This window comes from Procambarus clarkii, chromosome 17 (genome assembly GCF_040958095.1).
Source record: "Procambarus clarkii isolate CNS0578487 chromosome 17, FALCON_Pclarkii_2.0, whole genome shotgun sequence".
Classification (NCBI taxonomy): domain Eukaryota; kingdom Metazoa; phylum Arthropoda; class Malacostraca; order Decapoda; family Cambaridae; genus Procambarus; species Procambarus clarkii.
Genome location: NC_091166.1, coordinates 39744306 through 39769080, shown reverse-complemented (window position 1 = coordinate 39769080; position 24775 = coordinate 39744306). Strand labels below are relative to the sequence as shown.

The following is a 24775-nucleotide window of genomic DNA, read 5'->3' as shown; positions in this document are numbered from 1 at the left end:
CCCTCATGGATGTCAACTAACAAACTTACACTAAACATAAAGACCAACTACATTTGATTTGGCAGTAAATCAAATCTGATTAAACTTCAGATAGACAACGTAACATTACCAATAAAAATAAAGGGGAAGTTCCTTGGCCTACACATAGACTTTGAACTCTAGCATCCACATACAACACAGCCAAAAAAGTCTCAAAAACGGTCGGTACACTTTCTAAAATTAGGTATTATATTCCCCACTCTGCTCTCCTCTCATTACACTACACATTAATCTATCCCTATCTTACTACGGTATCTATGCATGAGGTTCAACAACTGAAAATTACTACAAGCCAATCATCACTCGGCAAAAATCAGAACCATAACAAACTGTCTTTGGACAACACACAGCCTCTGTTTAAGTCCCTTAACATTCTCTTAGATAGCACATTCTCATGTGCTATCTACATATACAAAAACTTGTTCCTAAATGTTAATCTTGATCTGAAACCTTTTCTTGATAGGTGTAATAGAACCCATGAGCACCACAAGAAGAAATAAATATCTCTGATATCCCCAGAGTCAGACTAAATCTGTGCAAATACCCCATGCAAATAAGTGCCCAGTCTTTACAACTCGCTTCCTGATGAATTAAAAATCGTCCACCCCATGCCATTGCAGTTATTTGTTGATATAAAACCTTGCTCCAATGTATCTTTTCATCCTGCCTGTTATGTTAGATTAAGGACCTGCCAAAAACGTTATGCATGTTAGTGGCTTTGCATGAAAGTAAAAATACCAATCTTATGAAATCTCACCAACCCATTGTACCTTCTTGCAAATAAATTATTATAAAGTGCGCTCACCCTAGTCGTTTTTATGACCCCTATATTTTGTGTATCACCTCAATCCACTTCAGTTAATTTATATACATACATACAAGAGTTATTACATTCTTTCAGTCACTAACACGCATAGCGTTTCGGGCAAGTTCTTAATCATAATTTTTGCACACACATCCCCAGGAAGCAGCTGGTTAACTCCCAGGTACCTATTTACTGCTAGGTCAACAGGTACATCAGGGTGAAAGAAACTGCCTATTTGTTTCCGCCTCCGCCGGGGATAGAACCCGGACCCTTAGGACTACGAATCCAGAGCGCTGTTCACTCAACCGTCAGCCCTCCCTCTTCCCCCAATATATAATAATTATATACCTGCCAAGTAGAAGCCTTTAACTGTTAATAACATTATATTATAGTTTGAATATTGACCAATCATTTATATATGAAGTGAAAATTTTTTGCGTACGAACTGGTAGAAATTTAAATTTTGCCCCGAGGGGCAAGTTTATTGGGCAGCGCCACCCATCTTGTGAGTGAACAGACCGCCATAGCAGAATGTACAACACTCCCCAATAGGAAGAAAACCCGCTGGGTTGTTCATCCCGTACTGGTAGAAATGTGAGGGTGTGATCCGCCTTCTGCTCAAAGTGACTTGCCCAAAACGCAATGCGTACTAGTGGCTTTAGGTATTGTATGTACTAGCTCTATCTATAAATCCAACATTATGTTTGTAAATCAACCATGTATGTACTTTCCTGAATAAGATTTACTTTGCTTACTTGTGCCTGCTGAGAGAAGTTGGCGCGCCTCGTGTTGTTTACGTTCCCCCAGCAGCGCCCCCCCCGCCAGCCGTCACCAAGGTGGCAGCGTCCCTAGCAACGGCCCCCGCCACTAACCTTCCTCAGGTCATAGCAGTTATCTGCAGCTAATATCATGTATCTAGTATCCGTTGCCAAAAATTACCATTTAATAACCGTGACGGTTATGTTGTTTATACCTTTTGATTACAATGAAGTACAGTACTGAACTTTCTTAATTAACATTGTCTATGGGTCCTGTAGTATAGTGGTCTCGGTAGTATGGTTGGCTTCGTTTTAAATTTGGACCCCATAGGCAAAGTATAAAAAGGAAACCACTTGGGGTTTTTTTAAATATAATTTATGAATTATCAGTTAATCAATTATATGTTCAAAATGACATCCATTTACTTCAGTACATTTTCAAACGCATTCAGTGCAAGACTTTTGAACATTTCTTAGCATGGAAGTATTTGGTTTTATGGCTTCAAATTATCTTTTATCCTTTATTGGATCTATTGTTCTAGGATAGTTATTATAAACTACTGATTTAAAAGTGCCCCCATAGGAAGTAATCCAAAGGTGTCTTGGTGTCTAATCAATTGCTCCACATCATCTAATACATTTCACTCTAAATGTTTCTTGTACAAATTTGCAAACATCCATTTTAATATGTGGCAGAATACTATTCTGCTGAAACCACCTATCTTTCCGATGGTGTAATGATATGTCATCCAAATTGGGTGCAAGTAAGTTTTGCAGCATATTACTGATATGACTCAGCCATCACTGTATCAGGAAAACAAATTGACCCATTAGAGTATTACTAATATACATAGCAACCTGTACCATAACTCTTGTATAACAGTGCATGTGAGTGTCCTCTAGCTAATGTGGACTACTATGAGCCCAGTATCATGCATGTGTCTGTTGATCTCACCATTTAGGTAAAATATGGCTTCATCACTGAACATAAAACGTTTTTTCATAGTGTGTATGCTACATAAACCATTGACAACACAATTATTACCATGTAATTCTTGGACTACCTGAACTATGTATGGGTGGAATTTATTGGTGGCTGGAGTGTGCTGAATTAAACTCCTAGATAGACCTGTTTCCTGTTATATTTTTCTTATTGATTTAGGGGGCTTTCCTCCACACTACCTCTTACCAACAAAGATGTTTTGGTATCGGTAGTTCTTCTTCGATCATGTTTGATCACCTGCATTTCCCATTTCCTTGAAACGAGCAAAGTTCTTATTGATGGTTTTGTAGTTGATACTCTTGTTAGGGTGTTTAGCAATTGAATGTATCTACAACTGAATGTGAAGTGTCAGCATCCTTTGTGTACAAAAGCTCCAGCACTATTCTCTCTACTTTTATTAAGCTAGCCACCATAATGTAACAATCTGGAAAAAATAAAAAACTAATTTATAAATCTATTGTAAACAAAAATTTAGTATTAAATATAATTCATAATAGGGTAAACTACTGACCTTCCTTGAGGTCAGCAGTTCACCCTACCCCTAAGAGTAGGGGATGATGATATGTCTCAGTACAGGCTTCTTACCCTTCGCAATTAGAATTATTATTAAATTATATAATTAATAGTGCTTTTTGAGTGTAAAAAATTACTTGAATCAAATATTACATTTTCTAAATTCAGTAAAGGTAATCCGGTGGATCAATTTTGTGTTAGTGTTCTCAGATGTTGCTGCTCAAGAACCACAGAGTCAGTATTAAAGCTCTCACACTTCATGCACCCTATATGTAAAACAAAATTTATTTCTTATTTTTATTAGAGTAGAATGATAGGATGGGTTGGGTTTGTTTAAAAAGAATACCTAATATGCATCTTGACTGCCACCTTAGCCTGTGCAATCTACAACTTGTTCACCACTAAGAAAATTTAGTTTAGCACTCTGATCTTAAAATTTGATATGTGAGCTTTACTCTGAAAGTTACTTTAACCAGTGGCCTTTGCTTTGACTTGTGACCTTTACTTTGACATACACATTTGAATCTATAAACTTTGACCTATTCTCTCATCAGTTTTAAGTTGCAGTATATAAACACCAATTGTATATCACTGTGAGGGCAGTGTGATTCAGGTGACAGAGGAGACACATGTCAAAACGTGAGGAAAAGAAGGAAGCTGGGGAAGATGTTGAGCTTGAGGGGGCAGAGACCCTTCTGGCTCGCCTCCGTCGGCAGTATCGCATGATGGAGAGGAACCGCCGTCAGTATCAAGATGAAGCCACAGTCCTGTTGGGCCGACAGAGGTAAGATCTTTGTATTTCTAAGTTGACAAAAAAGCATAATTTTTGTTCCTCTCTGAAGACAAATGCAAGATCTCTGTAAAAAAAAATTGAGGGATTTGCCTATTCTTTAAGATTTGTAGGCAAAAAAATTTTCTACAAACATGCAATGGTGAGTTAAGTCTTCAAAAACCTCAATCAGTTATTCATTTGCTTCAGGAAAATCCTGGTGGACCTGCAGAAGGAAAAATTGGAGCTGGAGAGCCTGCTGTCAGCCATGGCCACATCACAAAATGAGATTAAAGACCACAAGACTATCACCACTCTGGCTGCCACCCTAGACCGTCAAGCCAAATACTTGCAGCTTATCGACAAGGAAAAGGATAAGGTGGGGGTTAAAAATTCTCAAGACAAATTGAGTGTCCATGATCATCAGGGCAAGTAAGTAATTGTGAAAAGAAGGTACTATGCTATATCTATTCATTACCGTACCTGTCGATGATTCCAAGGATCAACGTCCCTGTGGCCCGATCTGTAACTGGCTTCCTGGTTGGTTGTCTGATCAACCAGGCTGTTTGATGCAGCTGTTCTCAGCCTGATGGAAGATTGTTTAGCACGATCTGTCACAATTTTAGCAAATTCGTAGATACTGTGTCATTCCAGATTCCAGTACAAGAGCAAATAGACACAACATGAACCTTGTGAAAAGTACTGTATCGGATTTACCGGGGCATTTAAGCGAGACTGAGTATTTCTGAAATTCATTCAAAACAATTCAAAACATTACACACAGAAATCACAATTGCGTGATGCATAGCTTGTGTTGTTATGGGAAATGTGTGTGCTTAGGAGCTTCCATTTCTTCCCATGCCCTGTGATTGAGAAAACAAAGGGTCGTGAAGCTACATAAAAACCATACACCCCTCGAAGTCACCAGGGAAAGGGACAAAAAAAGTGACACTCATCCATTAATTCACAGCAATTTATACACTAAACAACTTCACACAGAACTAAATAACTTTGTTTAGACAAGATAGAATAAATCAAAGTTTATGAACTATTTTTTGTGAATTATTTGTGATTAAAATTGTTCTGTATTAGCCCAAGGCATTTTTAAATTCGTATGTTAACCCAGGACAGATGATTAATAGTGTGGGTCACTCCAAAAATATATGGGTTTGTTTAACAGCACACCTTGGTGTTAACAGATCAAGGAACTAGACACAAGCATCACAGCAGCAGAGAGACGTGTGAGGGAGACCCGGAGACGAGTGCCCTCCGCCAGGCAGCTGGAGTCCCGCAGACTGACCGCTCTCAGTGCAACCAAGGCACTACAGAACCGCATTCAGCAGGTAAGATTTTTTTAATTTGGTTTAACCACAAGTATACAAGTCTTAACTAATCCATCAAATCTATGAAAGCTGATGCTCATTAGTTTGAGTATGTTTCAAAATAAGTAGCTTAAATTGTATTAAATGCTTTCAAAGGTAGACTCCAAACTGAGATGCATTAAGTTAAAGATTGGGTTGTCTTAAGAAACAGATGCAATTGTCATTATACTGTAGTATTAATGTAATCACTCTTCCACTTCCTCACAGGCAACAGTGAGGCTGAATGCAGTGCTGGCAGACAACCGTGTACTGAGAACAACTCTGGAGAACATTCTGAAAGAAAGAGACAAGTTCATGCTACAGGTAATGTTATGGTCTACTACTGGATGAGAGGCTGAGTTGCTTGCCTATTAATGGGGACAGGATGCGTAATAGGGCTTAAACCCCCAAGATGCATCTCACAAGAGCTGTTTAATTCACAGGTAACAATTTACTGCTAGGTGAACAGAGGCATCAGTTGTAAGGAAAAATGTGGCCAGATATCAAGTTTTGTCTGGCAATTGAACTTGGGATATTCAGTAGTGAGGCGACTGTACTGACCACTGCACTTCAAGTTACCTACATCGTCTTAAACAATTTGGCAGTAAAAGTATTGTTGTTTATAATAATAATTAATAATGCATTGTGTCGAGGGGCAGGAAGCCAATTTATAAATACAGTACATGTTAGGCTTTTGTCGAGGTCCCACCCCCAGGTCGAATTACTAACCTTCCCCAAGATGCAACCCCACAAGCTGACAAACTCCTGGGTACCTATTTACTGCTTGGTGGTCAGGGCATTAGGTGAAAGGAAACACGGCCAGTCATTTTTGTCCCACCTGAGATTCGAACCCGGAATTCTTGATTGCGAGACTAAACCCTCAACTGTGCTACTGGGACCCTAACTTATTAATGCAGGGTACTGTACTTGTGTACAGATGGGGTACTCTTCCTTGGATTAATGTGTGTTGCATAAACTTTGACAAGTGGGGTTTTCAGTGCACTCGGCATACATGCAAGGGATTAATGGTGGTGGTTACAAGAATAGTTTTCAACACTGTATAATGCCTTTTGACAGTGATTTGCAAGATTAATATTTTTTATTACTTTATAAAGTTTATTTAGTATTCCATTCACCTGGACTGTATGGGTCTTGAACCGTGGACCCCACGCATGTGAGGCTGTAGCATTTTTTATTTAGTAGCTCCAGAACACCACCCATGGGCTCAGGTTATGCTTCAACTTCTGGGCCCCATCCTATTGTCTCATCAGCTTAATGTTACTGGTCTTTGCATCAGTCTTCAACTCCCAATGTCCAGCCAGGGGCAGTGCCAAGATTTATAACAAAGTGACTCCTTACTGATTCTGATTTTGTTAACTCGGCCAAAATAGCAACCGAGATAGCTGGTCTCTTGATTCGAACAAAATCCAAATTATAGAACTTAGCTGTTGTGTTGCAAATGACACATGGCAACTTATGTTTACAAATACAGTACTGTACATACATTCAAATACTGAATTGCTGTATTGTAATTCTGTTTTTATTTCCATTTAGATGCCTTAACAATGTTAATAAATGTTTATCACTTGTGGAAATACTTTAAATCAGTGTTCATACTAGACAGTTTAGACAACATTCCAATACCACACAAATGCTTCAAGCAGGTGAAGAGATTAAATTATGAGATATCCCCATAACATGCGATATAATCAGAAAATCTCTGGACCAAGAAATAGTTCCCCCTGCATCGGAAATATGCTAATGTCACCCCCAATTTTCAAAAAAGACAGAAGAGCTCAGAAGAAATCTACAGTTTGATCAGCTTGACCTCGCATATCTGAAAGCTCATGGAGAGAGTCCTGAGAGGAAATCATTTGCCATCTCACTGCATACAATCTAGAAGACTCAATGTAACATGGTTTTGTTAAAAATATATCCTGCCTTACAAACTTACTCACATTTTTGGAAATGGTAACCAGCTATTTAGACAAATGATTCCCAGTAGATGTAGTACACATGAACTTCACTAAAGCTTTTGATAAGGTACCACAAGAAATTTGGTAAAGAAATTAGAAGCACACAGAATAAATGGTAAATTACAAGAATGAATAAAGCAATGGTTAAAATAAAGAAAGCAAAGGGTCATCCTAACTGGAAACAATACATAGATGAGAATATTACAAACCACATCATAAAATTTGCAGATGACATTAAGATGTAAGGTATCCTCCAAAGGATACCTGATCAACCAGGCTGTGACTCATATGTCAGGCTGCGAGCAGCCGCGTCCAACAGCCTGGTTGATCAGTCCGGCAACCAGGAGGCCTGGTCGACGACCGGGCCGCGGGGACGCTAAGCCCCGAAAGCACCTCAAGGTAACCTCAAGGTAAGGTAAAGTAAGAAGTAACAATGATCTTGAGGCCATACAAAGAGGGCTACATGAACTCCACATATGACTGGAAGACTGGCAAATGCTTTTTAATATTGAGAAATACAAAACCTTCCATGTGGGGCATAACAATGCACAATATAACTCCCAAATCAACAACATCAGCTTGCAGTAGAATGATGAAGAAAAAGACCTCGGAGTTGGAATCCACCAATCACTGAAAGTTGCACAACAAGTGGCAGCTGCAGATGAAAAACAAAAACATCCTAGGAAGAGTCAAACAAAATTTTGAATTCTAGGAAAAGGTAGTTATACAACTGTATAAATCTCTAGTGCCCCCACTTGGATTATTGTATCCAAGGCACAGAGACTTTATCTTCAGAAAGATGGACTTAGGTGCTTTGAGGAAAGTTCAACAACAGGTGGCTAAAATTCTTGAACTAAGTTGACTCATGCCAGATACAGTTGAGGGCCACAGGATGTAAGATGTAACACAAACAAGGAGCAATGGTTTCAAGCTCAACAAGCCTCAATCCAGGATGGAAAACAGGAGATGCTTTTCACCCATAGCTATAGACCCATAGAACTGCCTACCCACCAAAGCTGTAAATGCCAAAATGGCTGAATTTCAAAATCCAGCTCAACAGAATCATTAGAAGAAATGAAGGGACCTTTAACATGCTGCCGTCTTCCTGTCCTTGTCAAGTCCACTAGAGAGATAGGTAAATCCATACAAATTAAATATGGTAAAAAAAAATTATTTTTACTTGCATTGTGAGAAATTCAGATATCAGATTCACATGTACCTCGGATGGGGGAGTCCACCATACATGATCCAAATTAGTGAGCAAATTCATATCCACCCGATTTAAGGATCTCAGATTTCACATCCAGCTAGATTTAAGAGCTGATTTTTAGACCAGTACTTGCATCTTCATTTACAGAGTCAACATCCAGTGAAACGGATTATGGTTGCTATTGAATATTATGAGCTTGCCATTATGTAAACCAGCGATTAATATTGGTTTGTTGAGGCATAACTTTGCCCATGCTAGGCCAATGCTTTTCAGAATGTTTTCATGGAGTGGATGTGGGAAAGTACCAGTGTTTTCCTGCAATGACTGCGGGAATGTACCAGTCTTACTCAGCAGTTGTGTAATTACCTAAGTGTAGTTACAGGACACTTGTAAGTGTAGTGTGTGGGACAGACAAGTATGTGTGTGTGTGTGTGAGAGAGGGAAAACAAGTGTGCCTGTGTTAGGGGACAGGTGTAATTGGGTGGGGGGAGATGAGAAAGAGCTTTGGGTGGGGGTTGAGTGGTTATATAATTTTTGTTAAGAAAGTATTTGTGAGGCTCATGAATTATTTGAAATATTACTGACATAACTTCATATTTAATAATCATCCTAATTTAAGGAGTATGGTATCACCCCATATTGGTTGTTAAATTGAGTGGATATGCAAGGCACTGTCTTAGTCTGATTCATGAATACTAATAAAAATGTATAAAGTAAATATCATGAAAACTGACATAATTAACCAATGCAAAGCATGTATCCAATTCAAAACAAAGTTGCATGTGATTGCTTGAAGGAGGTAAGCAATAAATGACCTAATCTGAAGTAGCCCATCAGGCCCAGCGATTGGAGAAGCAGCTTGCGGACACTGTGAAGAGGAAGGGGGATATCATGGACCAGGTCACGAAGGCATACTCTGAGAGGCAAGTGATTTCTAAAGGTCCAGCAACTGTATTGTTCAGTTAGATCTCAGGTAATTGGGTTTGAGGGAAGGGAAGGGTGAGATCATTTGTTCTTAAAGGCCAGTATTCCATTCTACAGGATATCCATGAGCATGGTTTATGGATAACCATGTTTACCCCTCCAGCTGGGATCTGTACTCATTCATTGCAAAGGAAGTGTATTTATAAAGGTTATACAATAATACTATAATTTTCTGGTTTCTGTGAAAAAATAGGAGTCTTAACTGTGTTATTTGCAAAAGATTTTATAACTCTTCCCTAGCTATTAGACCTAGTTCCCACACAAAATACTTAGCAACCACCTACAACTCTGAAGATCAATACAATTTCCATGTAGTATACCTTGCTAGCCTAAAGATGAATCCTAGAATGTGTGACTATTGGTATAGCATTCTTGACCTCCCCAGCCTTCACTCCCCATCAGTGAACTTGCTTGTCTAGAGAGAAGGATCACACCCCTGGTATTCTTTGTCTGACACCCCTTTTGTAATTTGTTCTTCCCAGAGATGAGGCACAGACCAAGATGAGGGCACTGAAGGAAAGAGGAGAGAGGGATGCACAACAGTACACCCATGAGCTGAAGAAACTGCAACGGGCACTAGATCACCAGAATCACCTAAGGGCTTTCGTCGCCACCATTTCTGCTGGAGAAGATGACGATGCCTCACAGCGACGAACAGAGGGTATGTGATTTAAGGTACCCAGCAGATGAGTAGTTTGAAATGCATTACCAAATACAGGATATTTAAAAATGTAAACTTCCACAAAAGTTCTAGGACGAATAAATGCACTCTGCAGTATTCATGTGATGTGAAACTAATTATCGTCGGCAGTGTATAAAGAATGTGTGAGTGAAATGTGCTCTGGGTTAGATTGTATCTCGTGTGTTCCAGGTGAGAGTGGAGAGCCTCGGGGGCCGGAGCAGACACTAGCTACATACCGGGCATCCGTGTCTCACCTACGGGAGATGAGTGGAGAGGGGTCAGTGGAAACCCTTGTCACCAACTACCTGCAGGCTGAGAATGACAACTACACCCTTTTCACCTATATCTCTGACCTAAACAATGAGGTAAACCTTGCTTCTCTAATAATGTGAAGGGAACGGAATTATAAGGAGAAAGTGCCAAGCCATTACGATTATATAGCACTTGGAAGGGATCAGGATAAAGATTTGGGATGGGATGGGCAGAAGGAATGGTGCCCAATCACTTGGATGGTTGGAGATTGAACCCCACCTGCATGAAGCGAGATCGTCACTCTACCATCTAACCCAAGTGGTTGGGTGATAATGTGAACTCTGTTTTGTTGATATCTTTGTCAGAAAATTGATTCATTCATTTGTGTGCTCATTTATCACACTTTCATGTTCCTTCCATAATATTTTAGTAGCTAAGGATCAAAGGCCTACTTCATATTAATATTGTAGTCAATATACTACATGCAAAAACTTGTTATTTACAAAAATGGTTAAGATTACAGGCATAATTATTCACAACATTAAATTTGCTTCATGTGTGTGCCTATTCTTGCAGTGTGTATTAATACCTATTTAGTCAGTTAGAAATACACTTGTGGTGTGGATTCCTTGTCTATATTACCTTAATTTTGCAATTTCCAGTAGTGTTTGAACATAAAAGAAATTCCAAAATAAAATGGCATTACACACAATAACCTTTGCACATCACAATATCACCATGTACAGTAATACACAATAACCCCACTAAGTCAGCTCTCATACCAGGAACAGTTGAGGGCCACAGGACTAGCAACACTGTAAACCAGACATGAGAGAATACATAGATGAGAATATTACACACCACATCATCAAATTTGCAGATGACATTAAGATGTAAGGTAAAGTAGGAAATGACAGTGATATTGAGGCCATGCAAAGAGGTCTACATGAACTCCACATATGGCTGGAAGACTGGCAAATGCTTTTTAATATCGAGAAATGCAAGACCTTCCATGTGGAAGATCAATGACCATAACAATGAACAACATAACTCCCAAATCAACAACATCAGCTTGCATTAGAATGATGAAGAAAAGGACCTCGGAGTTGGAATCCACCAATCACTGAAAGTTGCACAACAAGTGGCAGCTGCAGATAAAAAACAAAAACATCCTAGGAAGAGTCAAACAAAATTTTGAATTCAAGGAGAAGGTAGTTATACAACTGTATAAATCTCTTGTGGCCCTACTTGGATTATTGTATCCAAGCACAGAGACTTTATCTTCAGAAAGATGGACATAGGTGCTTTGAGGAAAGTTCAACACCAGGTGGCTAAAATTCTTGAACTAAATTGACTCATACCAGAAACGGTTGAGGGCCACAGGGCTAACAATACTGCAAACCAGACATGATGGGGCTGATCTCATTCAAACTTTTAAATTACTGAACAATTTGGAGATGTTGATCTAGACCACTTCTTTAAAAAGACATATATAACACAAACAAGGAGCAATGACTTCAAGTATAACTAAACTACAATGTAGGACAGAAAACAGGAGATGTTTTTACACCCATAGGTTTATAAACCCATGGAAACTTCATGCTAAAGCCATAAATACCAAGATATTACTGCAGTTCAAAATCCAGGTGGATAAAATAGTCAGGAAAAAATAGGGGGACCTTCGAAAAGTTAACATCAAGACCTCATAACACTCTACCACAATATAAATCACAAAACACAGCGCAATCTTATATTGTAAAATAACACACAGCAACACATCACACAACAGCACACAGTAACCCCTTGAGACCCACAATAACTGGTCAGCATAGTTGGATACAACATAAATGTGTTGATAATTCCCTGTCAAAATGGTAATTTAAGGTTTGAGTAGCAAGAATTAAATTAGAGTTTAAATGAAGTGACCCAAGACCCACTTTCATAGGTAAAATAAGGCCACATGCAAGACAAATATTGTCTACATGCAGGAACAATACTGGTATAGTACAGTATTGCATTTTCACTCATATTAGTTTTCAGATATGAAATCTAATTCTAAAAGCATGTGTGTGTCTGGGTGCAAGACTTGTTTAATAAATATCTTGTTTATCACTGATGGGAGGTGCGGGTATGTCTTCACTCCAGGTAACGAGCCTGACAGCAGAAGTTCGTCGAATTCGGCAACAGATCGAAGAGACACGAGGAAAAGGAGCTGAGAAAGAGAGAGACTCACAACGCACTGTCTCTCAGCTGGAGGTCTGTGGTTCCTGCATTAAAAGATTTTGTTTAGACAAAGATCAGCTGTTATAGTTTTATTTAATTGCATATTACTTTTTATTTAAGTCATATTAGATGAAGGCTTGAAAAGAATATCACAGATGGTTTTTATTAGCTAAATTAACATTGCAGAATTTCATACTGTGTGAAATTAATTATTTATCCTATTCCCCTATTTCAGTGTGTCATGCACCCTCACTTGTGTGTTCTCTCACCTACCTGTTATGCCCTCTGATATTTCTAACATTCTCCCCTGATGATGGAACCCCCTGCAGTCGGAAGTAAGGAGTGCTGAGGAGGCTGTGGATGCACTGGAGAGGGACCTGAGGCAGGCAGAGGACACCCTTACAGAGATGAAAACTTCCACTCAAGAGCTCTTTGATCTCCTGCAGTGTGATGCCCAGCCCATCATTGCCATTGTTGGTAGGTGGCATGGGTAGGATACACAGGTGACAGAAAAATGACTTATGTGGTCAGACATGTAAAACATGAAGTTGACATACAAGCACTAAAGACACTGGTGACAAGTGTGACATGTTTGGCAGGTTGAGTGTCAGTTTTTGGAACCTGCTTTTATAAGAGTAATACTGTAGTTTAATCCAGTAGCTGTTTTCTGTAGGTTTATCACATTTACATTTAAATCTGAAATGAGATAGCCTTTGCCTTTCAAAATGATTTGATTAGGATAGCACCATAACAATGAGAGGATCAAAAATAATTGAAGCAGTGATAAATAATCCTCTATAAAATAACACAATAAGTTCCAATAATACATATGACAAATATTATAACTGTTATTATCATAGAAAGAGCTGCCACAGATGCAAGCATGAATGGGTTCACTAATCAAAAGAAACTACAGTATGATCATAGCAAAAATGGAAGATTAGAGAACCTTAGAGAGGGTATGAATACAGAGAGAACTTAACTAATGGAAACAGCTTTAAGAATTGTTTAAACTGAGCATGTCAGTGACCCAAATGGGAGAGGAAACCCTCATAGAATCAGACAAAGACCTGAGGGTTGATGTTCCACTGAGAAGTGTAACATCAGAAAGTGAGAAGAAACAGTTTCAACTATCAATAATAAATACAAAATTCTTGGGGACATAGCAGGGCTGACTATTTGCCATTGGTGGAACATTAACATGGCAGCAGTGGTACAAACACATTATGTATCTGCACCAAAAAAAACACAGACATGAGAAACAACTCAATGTTGAATGCAATTAAATGTTTTTTCTGGTAGATCCCTGGTAGTTATCTCACTGAGATTGTGCCATACTACGAAGTCACATAAGTCACAGGAATTCTGTTTGGGTTACCGGGGACAAGAGCCAGACACTGGAGGGAGGGCACCAAATCCTCCTCTATGCCTGCCACACAGCTGCAAACTCACACACCATGTTTGAGTGACGTACCAGGGATCGCACACACTACTGACCCTGGGAGGCCTGGAGAGTGCTAGTCACAAAGCCCCAACCCAGAGCCAACATATCTGTAAAGACATTGAGCAATGGAGCTGGAAATCCCCATGGGACTGAACCCCAAAAAGCCTGATGAGGAAGCTAATGAAGTAATGAAGTGATGAAACCAGCAAAGAGCAGCCTGATGGTAGTGGCAGCAGAAAAATTGCTGGAACTGGAGAAACCGGTACACAACTCTGAGCCAAATCCTGCAAAATTGAAAACCATGCAGAAGGTTTCCATGCAGAACATTTAAACTCTTGCACAGCCACTAGACCAATTGCTGAGTAATCTTGGGCTGGTCCAAAACCAGTCAGTTGGGGAGTTGTAAATAGAGCAAGGACGAAAGAGGCAGGGAAAGGAATGCTGACCGATACTTTTAGAAGTACCTTACCTAAGGTAAGGTACTCCACCCTTATGGCCAGGCCTTGAAAGGATAAACACCAGAGCACATCAGAGAAGTTATACTGTCAGTGCAAGGCTAGTGTTAAACGAACACCCAAGGAAGTACAGTACTGTAACTGCTCGACATATGCAGTTTGAAGCACAAACAGCCAGGCCCATGCAACAACACTGGATAGAAAACATGGTCATGAAGCTAATACTATACTGGAACAAGATACAGACAAATGGACCTTACAAGACAAATTCTAGGATGGCGGCAGCACTTAGCTTAGAAGCACTGGGACGCATCGTGTATACTGCTGTGATGCACTGGGCAATATATCAGTGACAGAACTGAATTGAGAGTTGGCAGAGGACCAAGCTCTGGGTTTCCTTGTGGCAGGGATTGTTATTAACTGGTTGGGCTAGTTTTGAGGGAATTAGTTTGTTTTGTTTTACTCATCTGGAGAGTTGTTTGGCAATTTCAAGGCTTCAGTTCTTGTGAATGCAGCAGTTGTCTGTAAAGTGTCACTGACTTTCTGAATACTTTCTAGCTGAAATTTCAGAAATGATTTGCTCTATGTGCCTCTGTGAGGGAAGGCCATGTTCTGGCTCTGGTCCCAGGTAGGCTAAACAGAACTTCCACAACTGATGTGACTCTGTAGTATAGAGCAATCTTAGCGAGATAGCTACAGGGAGCCACAAAGGGGCTCTTCCAGAAAATGTCTTTCTAGAGTAGTAAAAAAATGAAATGAGCTGATTGAAGCACTGTAGTGGAGTCAGATGCCATACAATACCTCAGATACTGATATCACTGAGCCTAATAAGCTCGGGACTTGAAGGTCAACATCTACAAGCACCATTACTGTAAGTAAATGCTGTATAAAATTTCCCATAATTAAAATAAGCGTATTCTTAAATCGGATGTTCATTTGACTTTCTGATAAAGTGCCGTTACTGACACAGGTGGAGGGGAAATCACAAGTGCCAGTGTGTCTGTATACTTGTCGGTAGTGGAACAGCGGGTACAGGAACTTTTGCAGCTGCGTCAGTTCCTGCTGGCCGAGGACCAGCCTCAAGCCAATGCCCTCGGGGAAGACACTGCCCATGATGAAGCTACAGAGGGCAGGTCTTCCTCTGCTTCATCAGCAAAAGTGGTGGTTCCTCTTGGCAAGCCACAGTGAGTATGGTGTGGCTAAGCACATCTGTGCATATATTTACTGTCTAAGCAAAACAGTAAACATGCAGCTGCAGTAAAGTTAGAGCAAATATTTTAATATTTTCGAGAATTTGAACCTATGTATATCATTCTGAAATGAATGCTGTGTATATTAAATGAATACATTTATAAATATAAATACCTGCCTATAAATACCAATGGTGTCCTACCTGCTCTCAGATGTGTCAGTGCTATAACACAAGTACGAGATAAGCATCTTGTGTGTAATTTTTTAGAGTAAATATATCTGGTTTCCTTTGTCTTCCATCTCTCAGTTGTGGGGGCAGTTCAGTTAAATTGATTCCCCTTATTAAAATGTTAAATATATACAGTATATATTTATATTTATTAATTTACTTTTTGGGAGGCGCCCCTTGGTGGCTCCCTGAAGCTATCTTGCTGAGATGGCTCCCCACTACATGGTCACATTAGTTTGGCCTACTGGGACCCAGACCCAGAACCTGGCTTCCTCACACAGGTGCAGAGAGCAGGGGACTATTGTTGTTGCTATTTTTGTTTCGTTGGTCATTCTTCCACCTGCAGTCAGCTCATGCTCCTCCTTAGCTATCTTGTTCTCTTAACAAAGTCTTGTTCTTTCTTTCCTCTCCTAAGTTCCTGGTTGCCTCTTCAGTCAGGGACATTTTCTCAGAGTGGTGTTTTTGTTGGCTCTTGTCTCTGGTTGCAGGGTTGTGGAGATTTGTGCTCTCCTCTGGAGGCAGAGGGGATATTGTTCCTGTGACCCTGATGGACAATTTGATCGTCTGCTGCCTTCTCCTTTTCTGGCATAGAATGAATTGGCTGCCTTTTAGGAGGGGTCTTTTTATGATTGATGCTTGGTTTGTCCAGCTGGGGGGTGAATTGTTTGTTCCCCATTGCAGCTCTTCACCATTTCCGAGAGTGCCACCAGTTCTGCCTCGGATACCTTGTTGGTTGGCCTTGTTTTCCTTGGTCTTAATTTTTGGGCTTGTTTTGGAGTTCTTATGGCCCGGTGTTTGGACCATTTTGTTGGTCCCTGTCAGTCTTTTGTGATACTGGGCCAGATTCCCTTGTTTTCCTGTTTCTTTGTATTTAGTTTCAGGGGGTTCCTTCCAGAAAACCTGCATCGAATGTAATGAAATGCCTCTTTCTGTTAGCACCTTTGTGGCTCCCCAATGCCCACCCTCCCTACTATGCTCATCGGCTCATTGTTTATCAGCTCCAGATTGACTGTTGGAAGCAGCTGAAGGACAGGGCTCCAGACCACCTGTTGGCAGCTATCAGTACTATTTTTTTGCGATTCATTTGTGATGCCTGAATAGTTTGTACCTGGATTGTACCTTGTAGAGTTGTTTGGCTGCCTCAGTGCTTTGTTTTCTATTATCCTTGCAGTTCTCTATAAAGCTTTGCCAACGTTCTGGATGCTTTCCCTGTGTGTGTGTGTGTGTGTGTGTGTGTGTGTGTGTAATTACCTAAGTGTAATTACCTAAGTGTAGTTACAGGATGAGAGCTACGCTCGTGGTGTCCCGTCTTCCCAGCACTCTTTGTCATATAACGCTTTGAAACTACTGACGGTCTTGGCCTCCACCACCTTCTCACTTAACTTGTTCCAACCGTCTACCACTCTATTTGCGAAGGTGAATTTTCTTATATTTCTTCGGCATCTGTGTTTAGCTAGTTTAAATCTATGACCTCTTGTTCTTGAAGTTCCAGGTCTCAGGAAGTCTTCCCTGTCGATTTTGTCAATTCCTGTTACTATTTTGTATGTAGTGATCATATCACCTCTTTTTCTTCTGTCTTCTAGTTTTGGCATATTTAATGCTTCTAACCTCTCCTCGTAGCTCTTGCCCTTCAGTTCTGGGAGCCACTTAGTAGCATGTCTTTGCACCTTTTCCAGTTTGTTGATGTGCTTCTTAAGATATGGGCACCACACAACAGCTGCATATTCTAGCTTTGGCCTAACAAAAGTCATGAACAATTTCTTTAGTATATCGCCATCCATGTATTTAAATGCAATTCTGAAGTTAGAAAGCATAGCATAGGCTCCTTGCACAATATTCTTTATGTGGTCCTCAGGTGATAGTTTTCTATCTAGAACCACTCCTAGATCTCTTTCTTTATCAGAATTCTTTAAAGATTTCTCACATAATATATAGGTTGTGTGGGGTCTATGTTCTCCTATTCCACATTCCATAACATGACATTTATTAACATTAAATTCCATTTGCCAAGTGGTGCTCCATATACTTATTTTGTCCAGGTCTTTTTGAAGGGCATGACAGTCATCTAAATTTCTTATCCTTCCTATTATCTTAGCATCATCAGCAAACATGTTCATATAATTCTGTATACCAACTGGTAGATCATTTATGTACACAATAAACATCACTGGTGCAAGAACTGAACCCTGTGGTACTCCACTTGTGACATTTCTCCATTCTGATACATTGCCTCTGATTACTGCCCTCATTTTTCTATCAGTCAGAAAATTTTTCATCCATGATAGAAGCTTACCTGTCACCCCTCCAATATTTTCCAGTTTCCAGAACAACCTCTTATGTGGAACTCTGTCGAAAGCCTTTTTTAGGTCCAGATAGATGCAGTCAACCCAACCATCTCTTTCCTGTAATATCTCTGTGGCTCGATCATAGAAACTGAGTAAATTCGATACACAGGATCTTCCAGATCGAAAACCATACTGTCTGTCTGATATTATATCATTTCTCTCTAGGTGTTCTACCCATTTAGTTTTGATTAGTTTTTCCAATACTTTCACTATTACACTTGTTAATGATACAGGTCTATAATTGAGGGGGTCTTCCCTGCTGCCACTTTTGTAGATTGGAACTATGTTAGCCTGTTTCCACCCGTCTGCTACGATTCCTGTACACAGGGATGCCTGAAAGATCAGGTGAAGTGGAATGCTGAGCTCAGATGCACATTCTCTCAGAACCCATGGTGAAACGCCATCTGGGCCAGCTGCTTTGTTCTTACCGAGCTCCTTGAGCATTTTTTCCACTTCGTCTCTAGACACCTCTATGTGTTCTATGTTGTTCTCTGGAATTCTTATTGTATCTGGTTCCCTAAAGATTTCATTTTGTACAAACACACTTTGGAACTTTTCGTTTAGTGTTTCACACATTTCCTTTTCATCTTCCGTGAATCTATTTCCCATTTTCAACCTCTGAATATTATCCTTTACCTGCAATTTGTTGTTTATGAATTTATAGAATAGACCTGGTTCTGTTTTACATTTGTCCGCAATCCCTTTTTCAAAATTTCTTTCTGCCTCTCTCCTCACTGCCGTGTAGTTGTTTCTCGCATCTTTGTATCGCTGGTATGTTTGGGGGTTCGGCCTCTTCCTGTATTGATTCCATTTTTGTGTCTTTCGGTCTCTAGCCCTCTCGCAATTTCTATTGAACCAATCCTGTTTCCTAGTTCTGCATCTCTGTTTTGGTATAAATTTTTTTGTGCCTTTATCATATATTTCACAAAACTTGCCATACATCTCATTCACTTCCTTGCCTAGCATCAAGTCTGTCCAATTATACTCACTAAAAAAATTTCTAAGGTCACCATAATGTCCTCTCCTGAAGTCTGGTTTTTCAACTGCTTCAACCTCCTTATTTTCTTCCAGCTTATAACGCATTGCATACTTTATTCCCAAAAAGACATGGTCACTTTTACCCAAGGGAGGAAGGTACTGAATGTCAAATATCTCTTCCTCCTTCCTGGTAAATATCAAATCTAGCATGGAGGGAACGTCCCCTTCCCTCATCCTCGTAGCTTGTTTAACATGTTGATACAAGAATGTTTCCAGGATGAGGTCTACAAATTTACAGGTCCAAAAATCTTCTGTTTTAGCTTCATATGCTTCCCAGTCTATGGATTTCAAGTTGAAGTCACCGACTATCAACAGTCGTGATCTATCGTTATCCGCTCTCGCTATAATCTCTCTCATTATTGTTATAAGACCTTCACGTTTACTATCTAGCTCCTCCTTTGACCATGTGCTGCTTGGCGGTGGACTATATGCATTTATCATCATTAGTTTATCATCCTCATAGCAGATCTCTAGTGCTATTATGTCAACTTCTTGTGGATTGGCAGTCATTATTTCCTTCACCTTTAGGTGTTCTTTTACCAGCACAGCAACGCCACCGCCTTTCCTAATTTTTCTGTCCCGTCTCCAAATTGAGTAGCCCCTTGGGAATATGACCTCATTTAAAATTACATCTTCAAGTTTTGTCTCCGTGAGTGCAACAATGTCTGGTGTCTGCAGCTGTATTACATCACTTAACTCCAGTATCTTCGATCTCACTCCATCTATGTTGGTGTATGCAATCTTCAGGAACTTGTTCCCCCTCTCCTTATTCTTCACTCCCCCTCTCTCTATTGATTTTGTTGGTTTGCCTTTATGTACCACTTTACTGGTTTGCCTACCCCTATCACTTTGTAGAAAAAAGAATTTATTTCTTCTTCATTCCTGCTCTCATTTAAATGTTTTGCCTCGGCGAGGTTCAGTTTCAGCTTCTCTCTATCTTCTTTTGAAAGATCTCGTCTTAATGACCATGAATGAGTAATTACCTAAGTGTAATTACCTAAGTGTAGTTACAGGATGAGAGCTACGCTCGTGGTGTCCCGTCTTCCCAGCACTCTTTGTCATATAACGCTTTGAAACTACTGACGGTCTTGGCCTCCACCACCTTCTCACTTAACTTGTTCCAACCGTCTACCACTCTATTTGCGAAGGTGAATTTTCTTATATTTCTTCGGCATCTGTGTTTAGCTAGTTTAAATCTATGACCTCTTGTTCTTGAAATTCCAGGTCTCAGGAAGTCTTCCCTGTCGATTTTATCAATTCCTGTTACTATTTTGTATGTAGTGATCATATCACCTCTTTTTCTTCTGTCTTCTAGTTTTGGCATATTTAATGCTTCTAACCTCTCCTCGTAGCTCTTGCCCTTCAGTTCTGGGAGCCACTTAGTAGCATGTCTTTGCACCTTTTCCAGTTTGTTGATGTGCTTCTTAAGATATGGGCACCACACAACAGCTGCATATTCTAGCTTTGGCCTAACAAAAGTCATGAACAATTTCTTTAGAATATCGCCATCCATGTATTTAAATGCAATTCTGAAGTTAGAAAGCATAGCATAGGCTCCTTGCACAATATTCTTTATGTGGTCCTCAGGTGATAGTTTTCTATCTAGAACCACTCCTAGATCTCTTTCTTTATCAGAATTCTTTAAAGATTTCTCACATAATATATAGGTTGTGTGGGGTCTATGTTCTCCTATTCCACATTCCATAACATGACATTTATTAACATTAAATTCCATTTGCCAAGTGGTGCTCCATATACTTATTTTGTCCAGGTCTTCTTGAAGGGCATGACAGTCATCTAAATTCCTTATCCTTCCTATTATCTTAGCATCATCAGCAAACATGTTCATATAATTCTGTATACCAACTGGTAGATCATTTATGTACACAATAAACATCACTGGTGCAAGAACTGAACCCTGTGGTACTCCACTTGTGACATTTCTCCATTCCGATACATTGCCTCTGATTACTGCCCTCATTTTTCTATCAGTCAGAAAATTTTTCATCCATGATAGAAGCTTACCTGTCACCCCTCCAATATTTTCCAGTTTCCAGAACAACCTCTTATGTGGAACTCTGTCGAAAGCCTTTTTTAGGTCCAGATAGATGCAGTCAACCCAACCATCTCTTTCCTGTAATATCTCTGTGGCTCGATCATAGAAACTGAGTAAATTCGATACACAGGATCTTCCAGATCGAAAACCATACTGTCTGTCTGATATTATATCATTTCTCTCTAGGTGTTCTACCCATTTAGTTTTGATTAGTTTTTCCAATACTTTCACTATTACACTTGTCAATGATACAGGTCTATAATTGAGGGGGTCTTCCCTGCTGCCACTTTTGTAGATTGGAACTATGTTAGCCTGTTTCCACCCGTCTGCTACGATTCCTGTACACAGGGATGCCTGAAAGATCAGGTGAAGTGGAATGCTGAGCTCAGATGCACATTCTCTCAGAACCCATGGTGAAACGCCATCTGGGCCAGCTGCTTTGTTCTTACCGAGCTCCTTGAGCATTTTTTCCACTTCGTCTCTAGACACCTCTATGTGTTCTATGTTGTTCTCTGGAATTCTTATTGTATCTGGTTCCCTAAAGATTTCATTTTGTACAAACACACTTTGGAACTTTTCGTTTAGTGTTTCACACATTTCCTTTTCATCTTCCGTGAATCTATTTCCCATTTTCAACCTCTGAATATTATCCTTTACCTGCAATTTGTTGTTTATGAATTTATAGAATAGACCTGGTTCTGTTTTACATTTGTCCGCAATCCCTTTTTCAAAATTTCTTTCTGCCTCTCTCCTCACTGCCGTGTAGTTGTTTCTCGCATCTTTGTATCGCTGGTATGTTTGGGGGTTCGGCCTCTTCCTGTATTGATTCCATTTTTGTGTCTTTCGGTCTCTAGCCCTCTCGCAATTTCTATTGAACCAATCCTGTTTCCTAGTTCTGCATCTCTGTTTTGGTATAAATTTTTTTGTGCCTTTATCATATATTTCACAAAACTTGCCATACATCTCATTCACTTCCTTGCCTAGCATCAAGTCTGTCCAATTATACTCACTAAAAAAATTTCTAAGGTCACCATAATGTCCTCTCCTGTGTGTGTGTGTGTGTGTGTGTGTGTGTGTGTGTGTGTGTGTGTGACAATAATAGTCTCCTGCTCTCTGCACCTCTGTGAGGGAGCCAGGTTATGGCTCTGGTTACCATTAGGCCCAGCACAGGACTCCTGCAACTGATGTGACCCAGTAGTGGGAAGCCTTCTCAGCAAGATTGATTACTTCAGGAAGCCACTGGGGCTCTTCCAGAAGAAGGCATTTCATTACATACAAAGCTGGTTTTGTAAGTGTATGTAAATTAAGGTATTCTGATTTGCCTTCTCTCATCTTCTTCTAGACTGCCACACACCGCCCATACAAACGACGACGAATACTCCAATGGAGGCCCATTCACTCATGGCGACCTACTGGCAAACATGCGCAAGTTCATCCCAGACGATGGCGACAACTGAGGAATCTTGTTTGCTTGGGGGTCATCACAAGAATAATATTTTGCACAACCTAATTCAAGGAAATGTACTATAATATTCATAATTACTGTATGTAGTATTGCCCTATACCAGTATGTATATGTGTATCCAAAAGAACAGGGTAGTACAGTCCAGTATGGATACTAACTATAGATGCCTTAATGTATTATAGTAAGCAAATATAGATGCAAGACTTGAATTATGATTTACTAGATCATTTTTATGTTGAACATTTAATGTAGAACAAGCAACAACGAAGGATACTTTGTCAATTATATAATGCATAACCAGTAGGGAAAATATAAATTAAAATTTTTAAAATAAATTGAAATGATTCTTTAATAGTATTGCATAATTTGGGGATTCTTTCCAACAGATTACTGTTATACTGTGCAGACGATGAGTCACAATAACGTGGCTGAAGTATGTTGACCAGACCACTGGTCAACTGTTATACTGTACCTACTGTAAATAATGTGAAATTCTTGGACTGTTATTATCAGAGGGGAAATTGTCATTGAAGTAATGTCTGCAACAACCTGAGGGATATCAACAATTATCACTAGATTTCTCAACTCAAAACAGTTTATTTTATCCTCGTATAACATGACTTTTAACAAATATTTCCCATAGTTTAGGAATAAATTAGGCATTTGTATGTAAATATTCTCACTTTCTTGCAAGATGTCAAGCCTGTTGGTAATTTGTTGTTACATTTTAATACTTTTTGTAGCATCTCTGAATACAAGACTGCTTTCCCAGGAGCAACAATGTGGAAGGGTCTGTCTTCTACTAGAACCAGCTCGGGCTATGATGACATGGCTGTGATTATCCTCCATCAGGACCAAGTCAGATTACAAACTGCTGCCTTCACACAGGTAATGAAGATGGCTTCCTGCTTGCCATAGCATTCAATGGTAAAGTAATTCAGTTCATGGGATGTTCAGAAGAGGCCCTCATAGGGCAATTGAAAAGGTTGGCAGCCAGCAATGACCTAGAGATGACAAGCAGTCAAAGCTCTGGAGGTCACATATGGCTGGTCATAAAGCTTACATGTCAGGCATGGTAATGTTTGAAAAATTCTTTCTATCGCTGTACCATTTGCCGTCGATGAGGAAGGAAACGGTGCTCTTAGCATCCAGATGGTAGGCCAAGGCCCAGTTCTAGGTGGTGCCAAGGAACTGCCTGGAGATCCTTCCACTGATGCCTTGAACTCGATGAGGTGTAGTACTGTGGGATTTGTTTTGTTTGGGATTATCATGCTGGGGGATCGGTGACCAAACCATAGGTCACAGAAGCTGTATCGCATAGAGCTGGACTGACTGTCTTCTTGATGTAGTGAATGTCCATGTGAACAGAGAGAGACATACCACAAGTTACGAGAAACCAAATACATATTGATCTTGGCTTTGGGTATACTAGACAGCTGATCCACAGTGGGAGTTATGGGATTTTTAGGAGATATTTGTGTCTTCTCCACTTAACCATAGAGTAGTAGGTCAGATACCATGGACCTGCAACCACTGTTGCAGTGTTCTGCTCTTGGCTATAGATTCATGTCATAAATTACAGTACTTGTTACCATTGTAATTTATAGAATATAGTGTTATTTGTTATGTTTTTCTGTGCCCCTGTCTGGTCATACAGTGTGGTAAGACTACCTAAACTCACACTAGTCTGATTTCGTGTGTTACCGAGGCGCCTGACAATGTTATTAAATGAGGTGCCTGACAGCTGAGTGGACAGCGCTTCGGATTTGTAGACCTGAGGTTCCGGGTTCGATCCCCAGTAGAGGCGGAGACAAATGGGCAAAATGTTTCTTTCACCCTAAACCCTGATGCCCCTGTTACCTAGCAGTAAATAGGTACCTGGGACTTAGACAGCTGCTACGGGCTGCTTCCTGGGGGGTGTGTAACAAAAAGGAGGCCTGGTCGAGGATTGGGCCGTGGGGACGCTAAGCCCTGAAA

The 24775-nt window shown here is 40.0% G+C and overlaps 1 protein-coding gene across 7 annotated transcripts; it reads left to right on the top strand.

Moving 5' to 3' along the window:
- The first annotated feature begins 1358 nt into the window (after positions 1 to 1358).
- On the top strand, positions 1359 to 23241 carry LOC123772547 (coiled-coil domain-containing protein 63). 7 transcript variants are annotated; one of them, XM_069325855.1, is made up of 12 exons: positions 1359 to 1438; positions 3722 to 3902; positions 4098 to 4266; positions 5087 to 5230; positions 5477 to 5572; positions 9272 to 9357; positions 9901 to 10079; positions 10290 to 10465; positions 12498 to 12608; positions 12905 to 13052; positions 15445 to 15658; positions 22676 to 23232. In XM_069325855.1, exons 2-12 carry the CDS (start codon positions 3748 to 3750, stop codon positions 22788 to 22790), a joined length of 1593 nt encoding a protein of 530 aa, XP_069181956.1. In that variant the 5' UTR covers positions 1359 to 1438; positions 3722 to 3747; the 3' UTR covers positions 22791 to 23232. The 7 variants fall into 7 exon arrangements, with proteins under 7 accessions (XP_069181956.1, XP_069181955.1, XP_069181958.1 ...); XM_069325854.1 differs by having other exon boundaries at positions 1386 to 1506; XM_069325857.1 differs by lacking the exon at positions 1359 to 1438 and adding an exon at positions 1626 to 1725.
- Positions 23242 to 24775: the final 1534 nt, after the last annotated feature.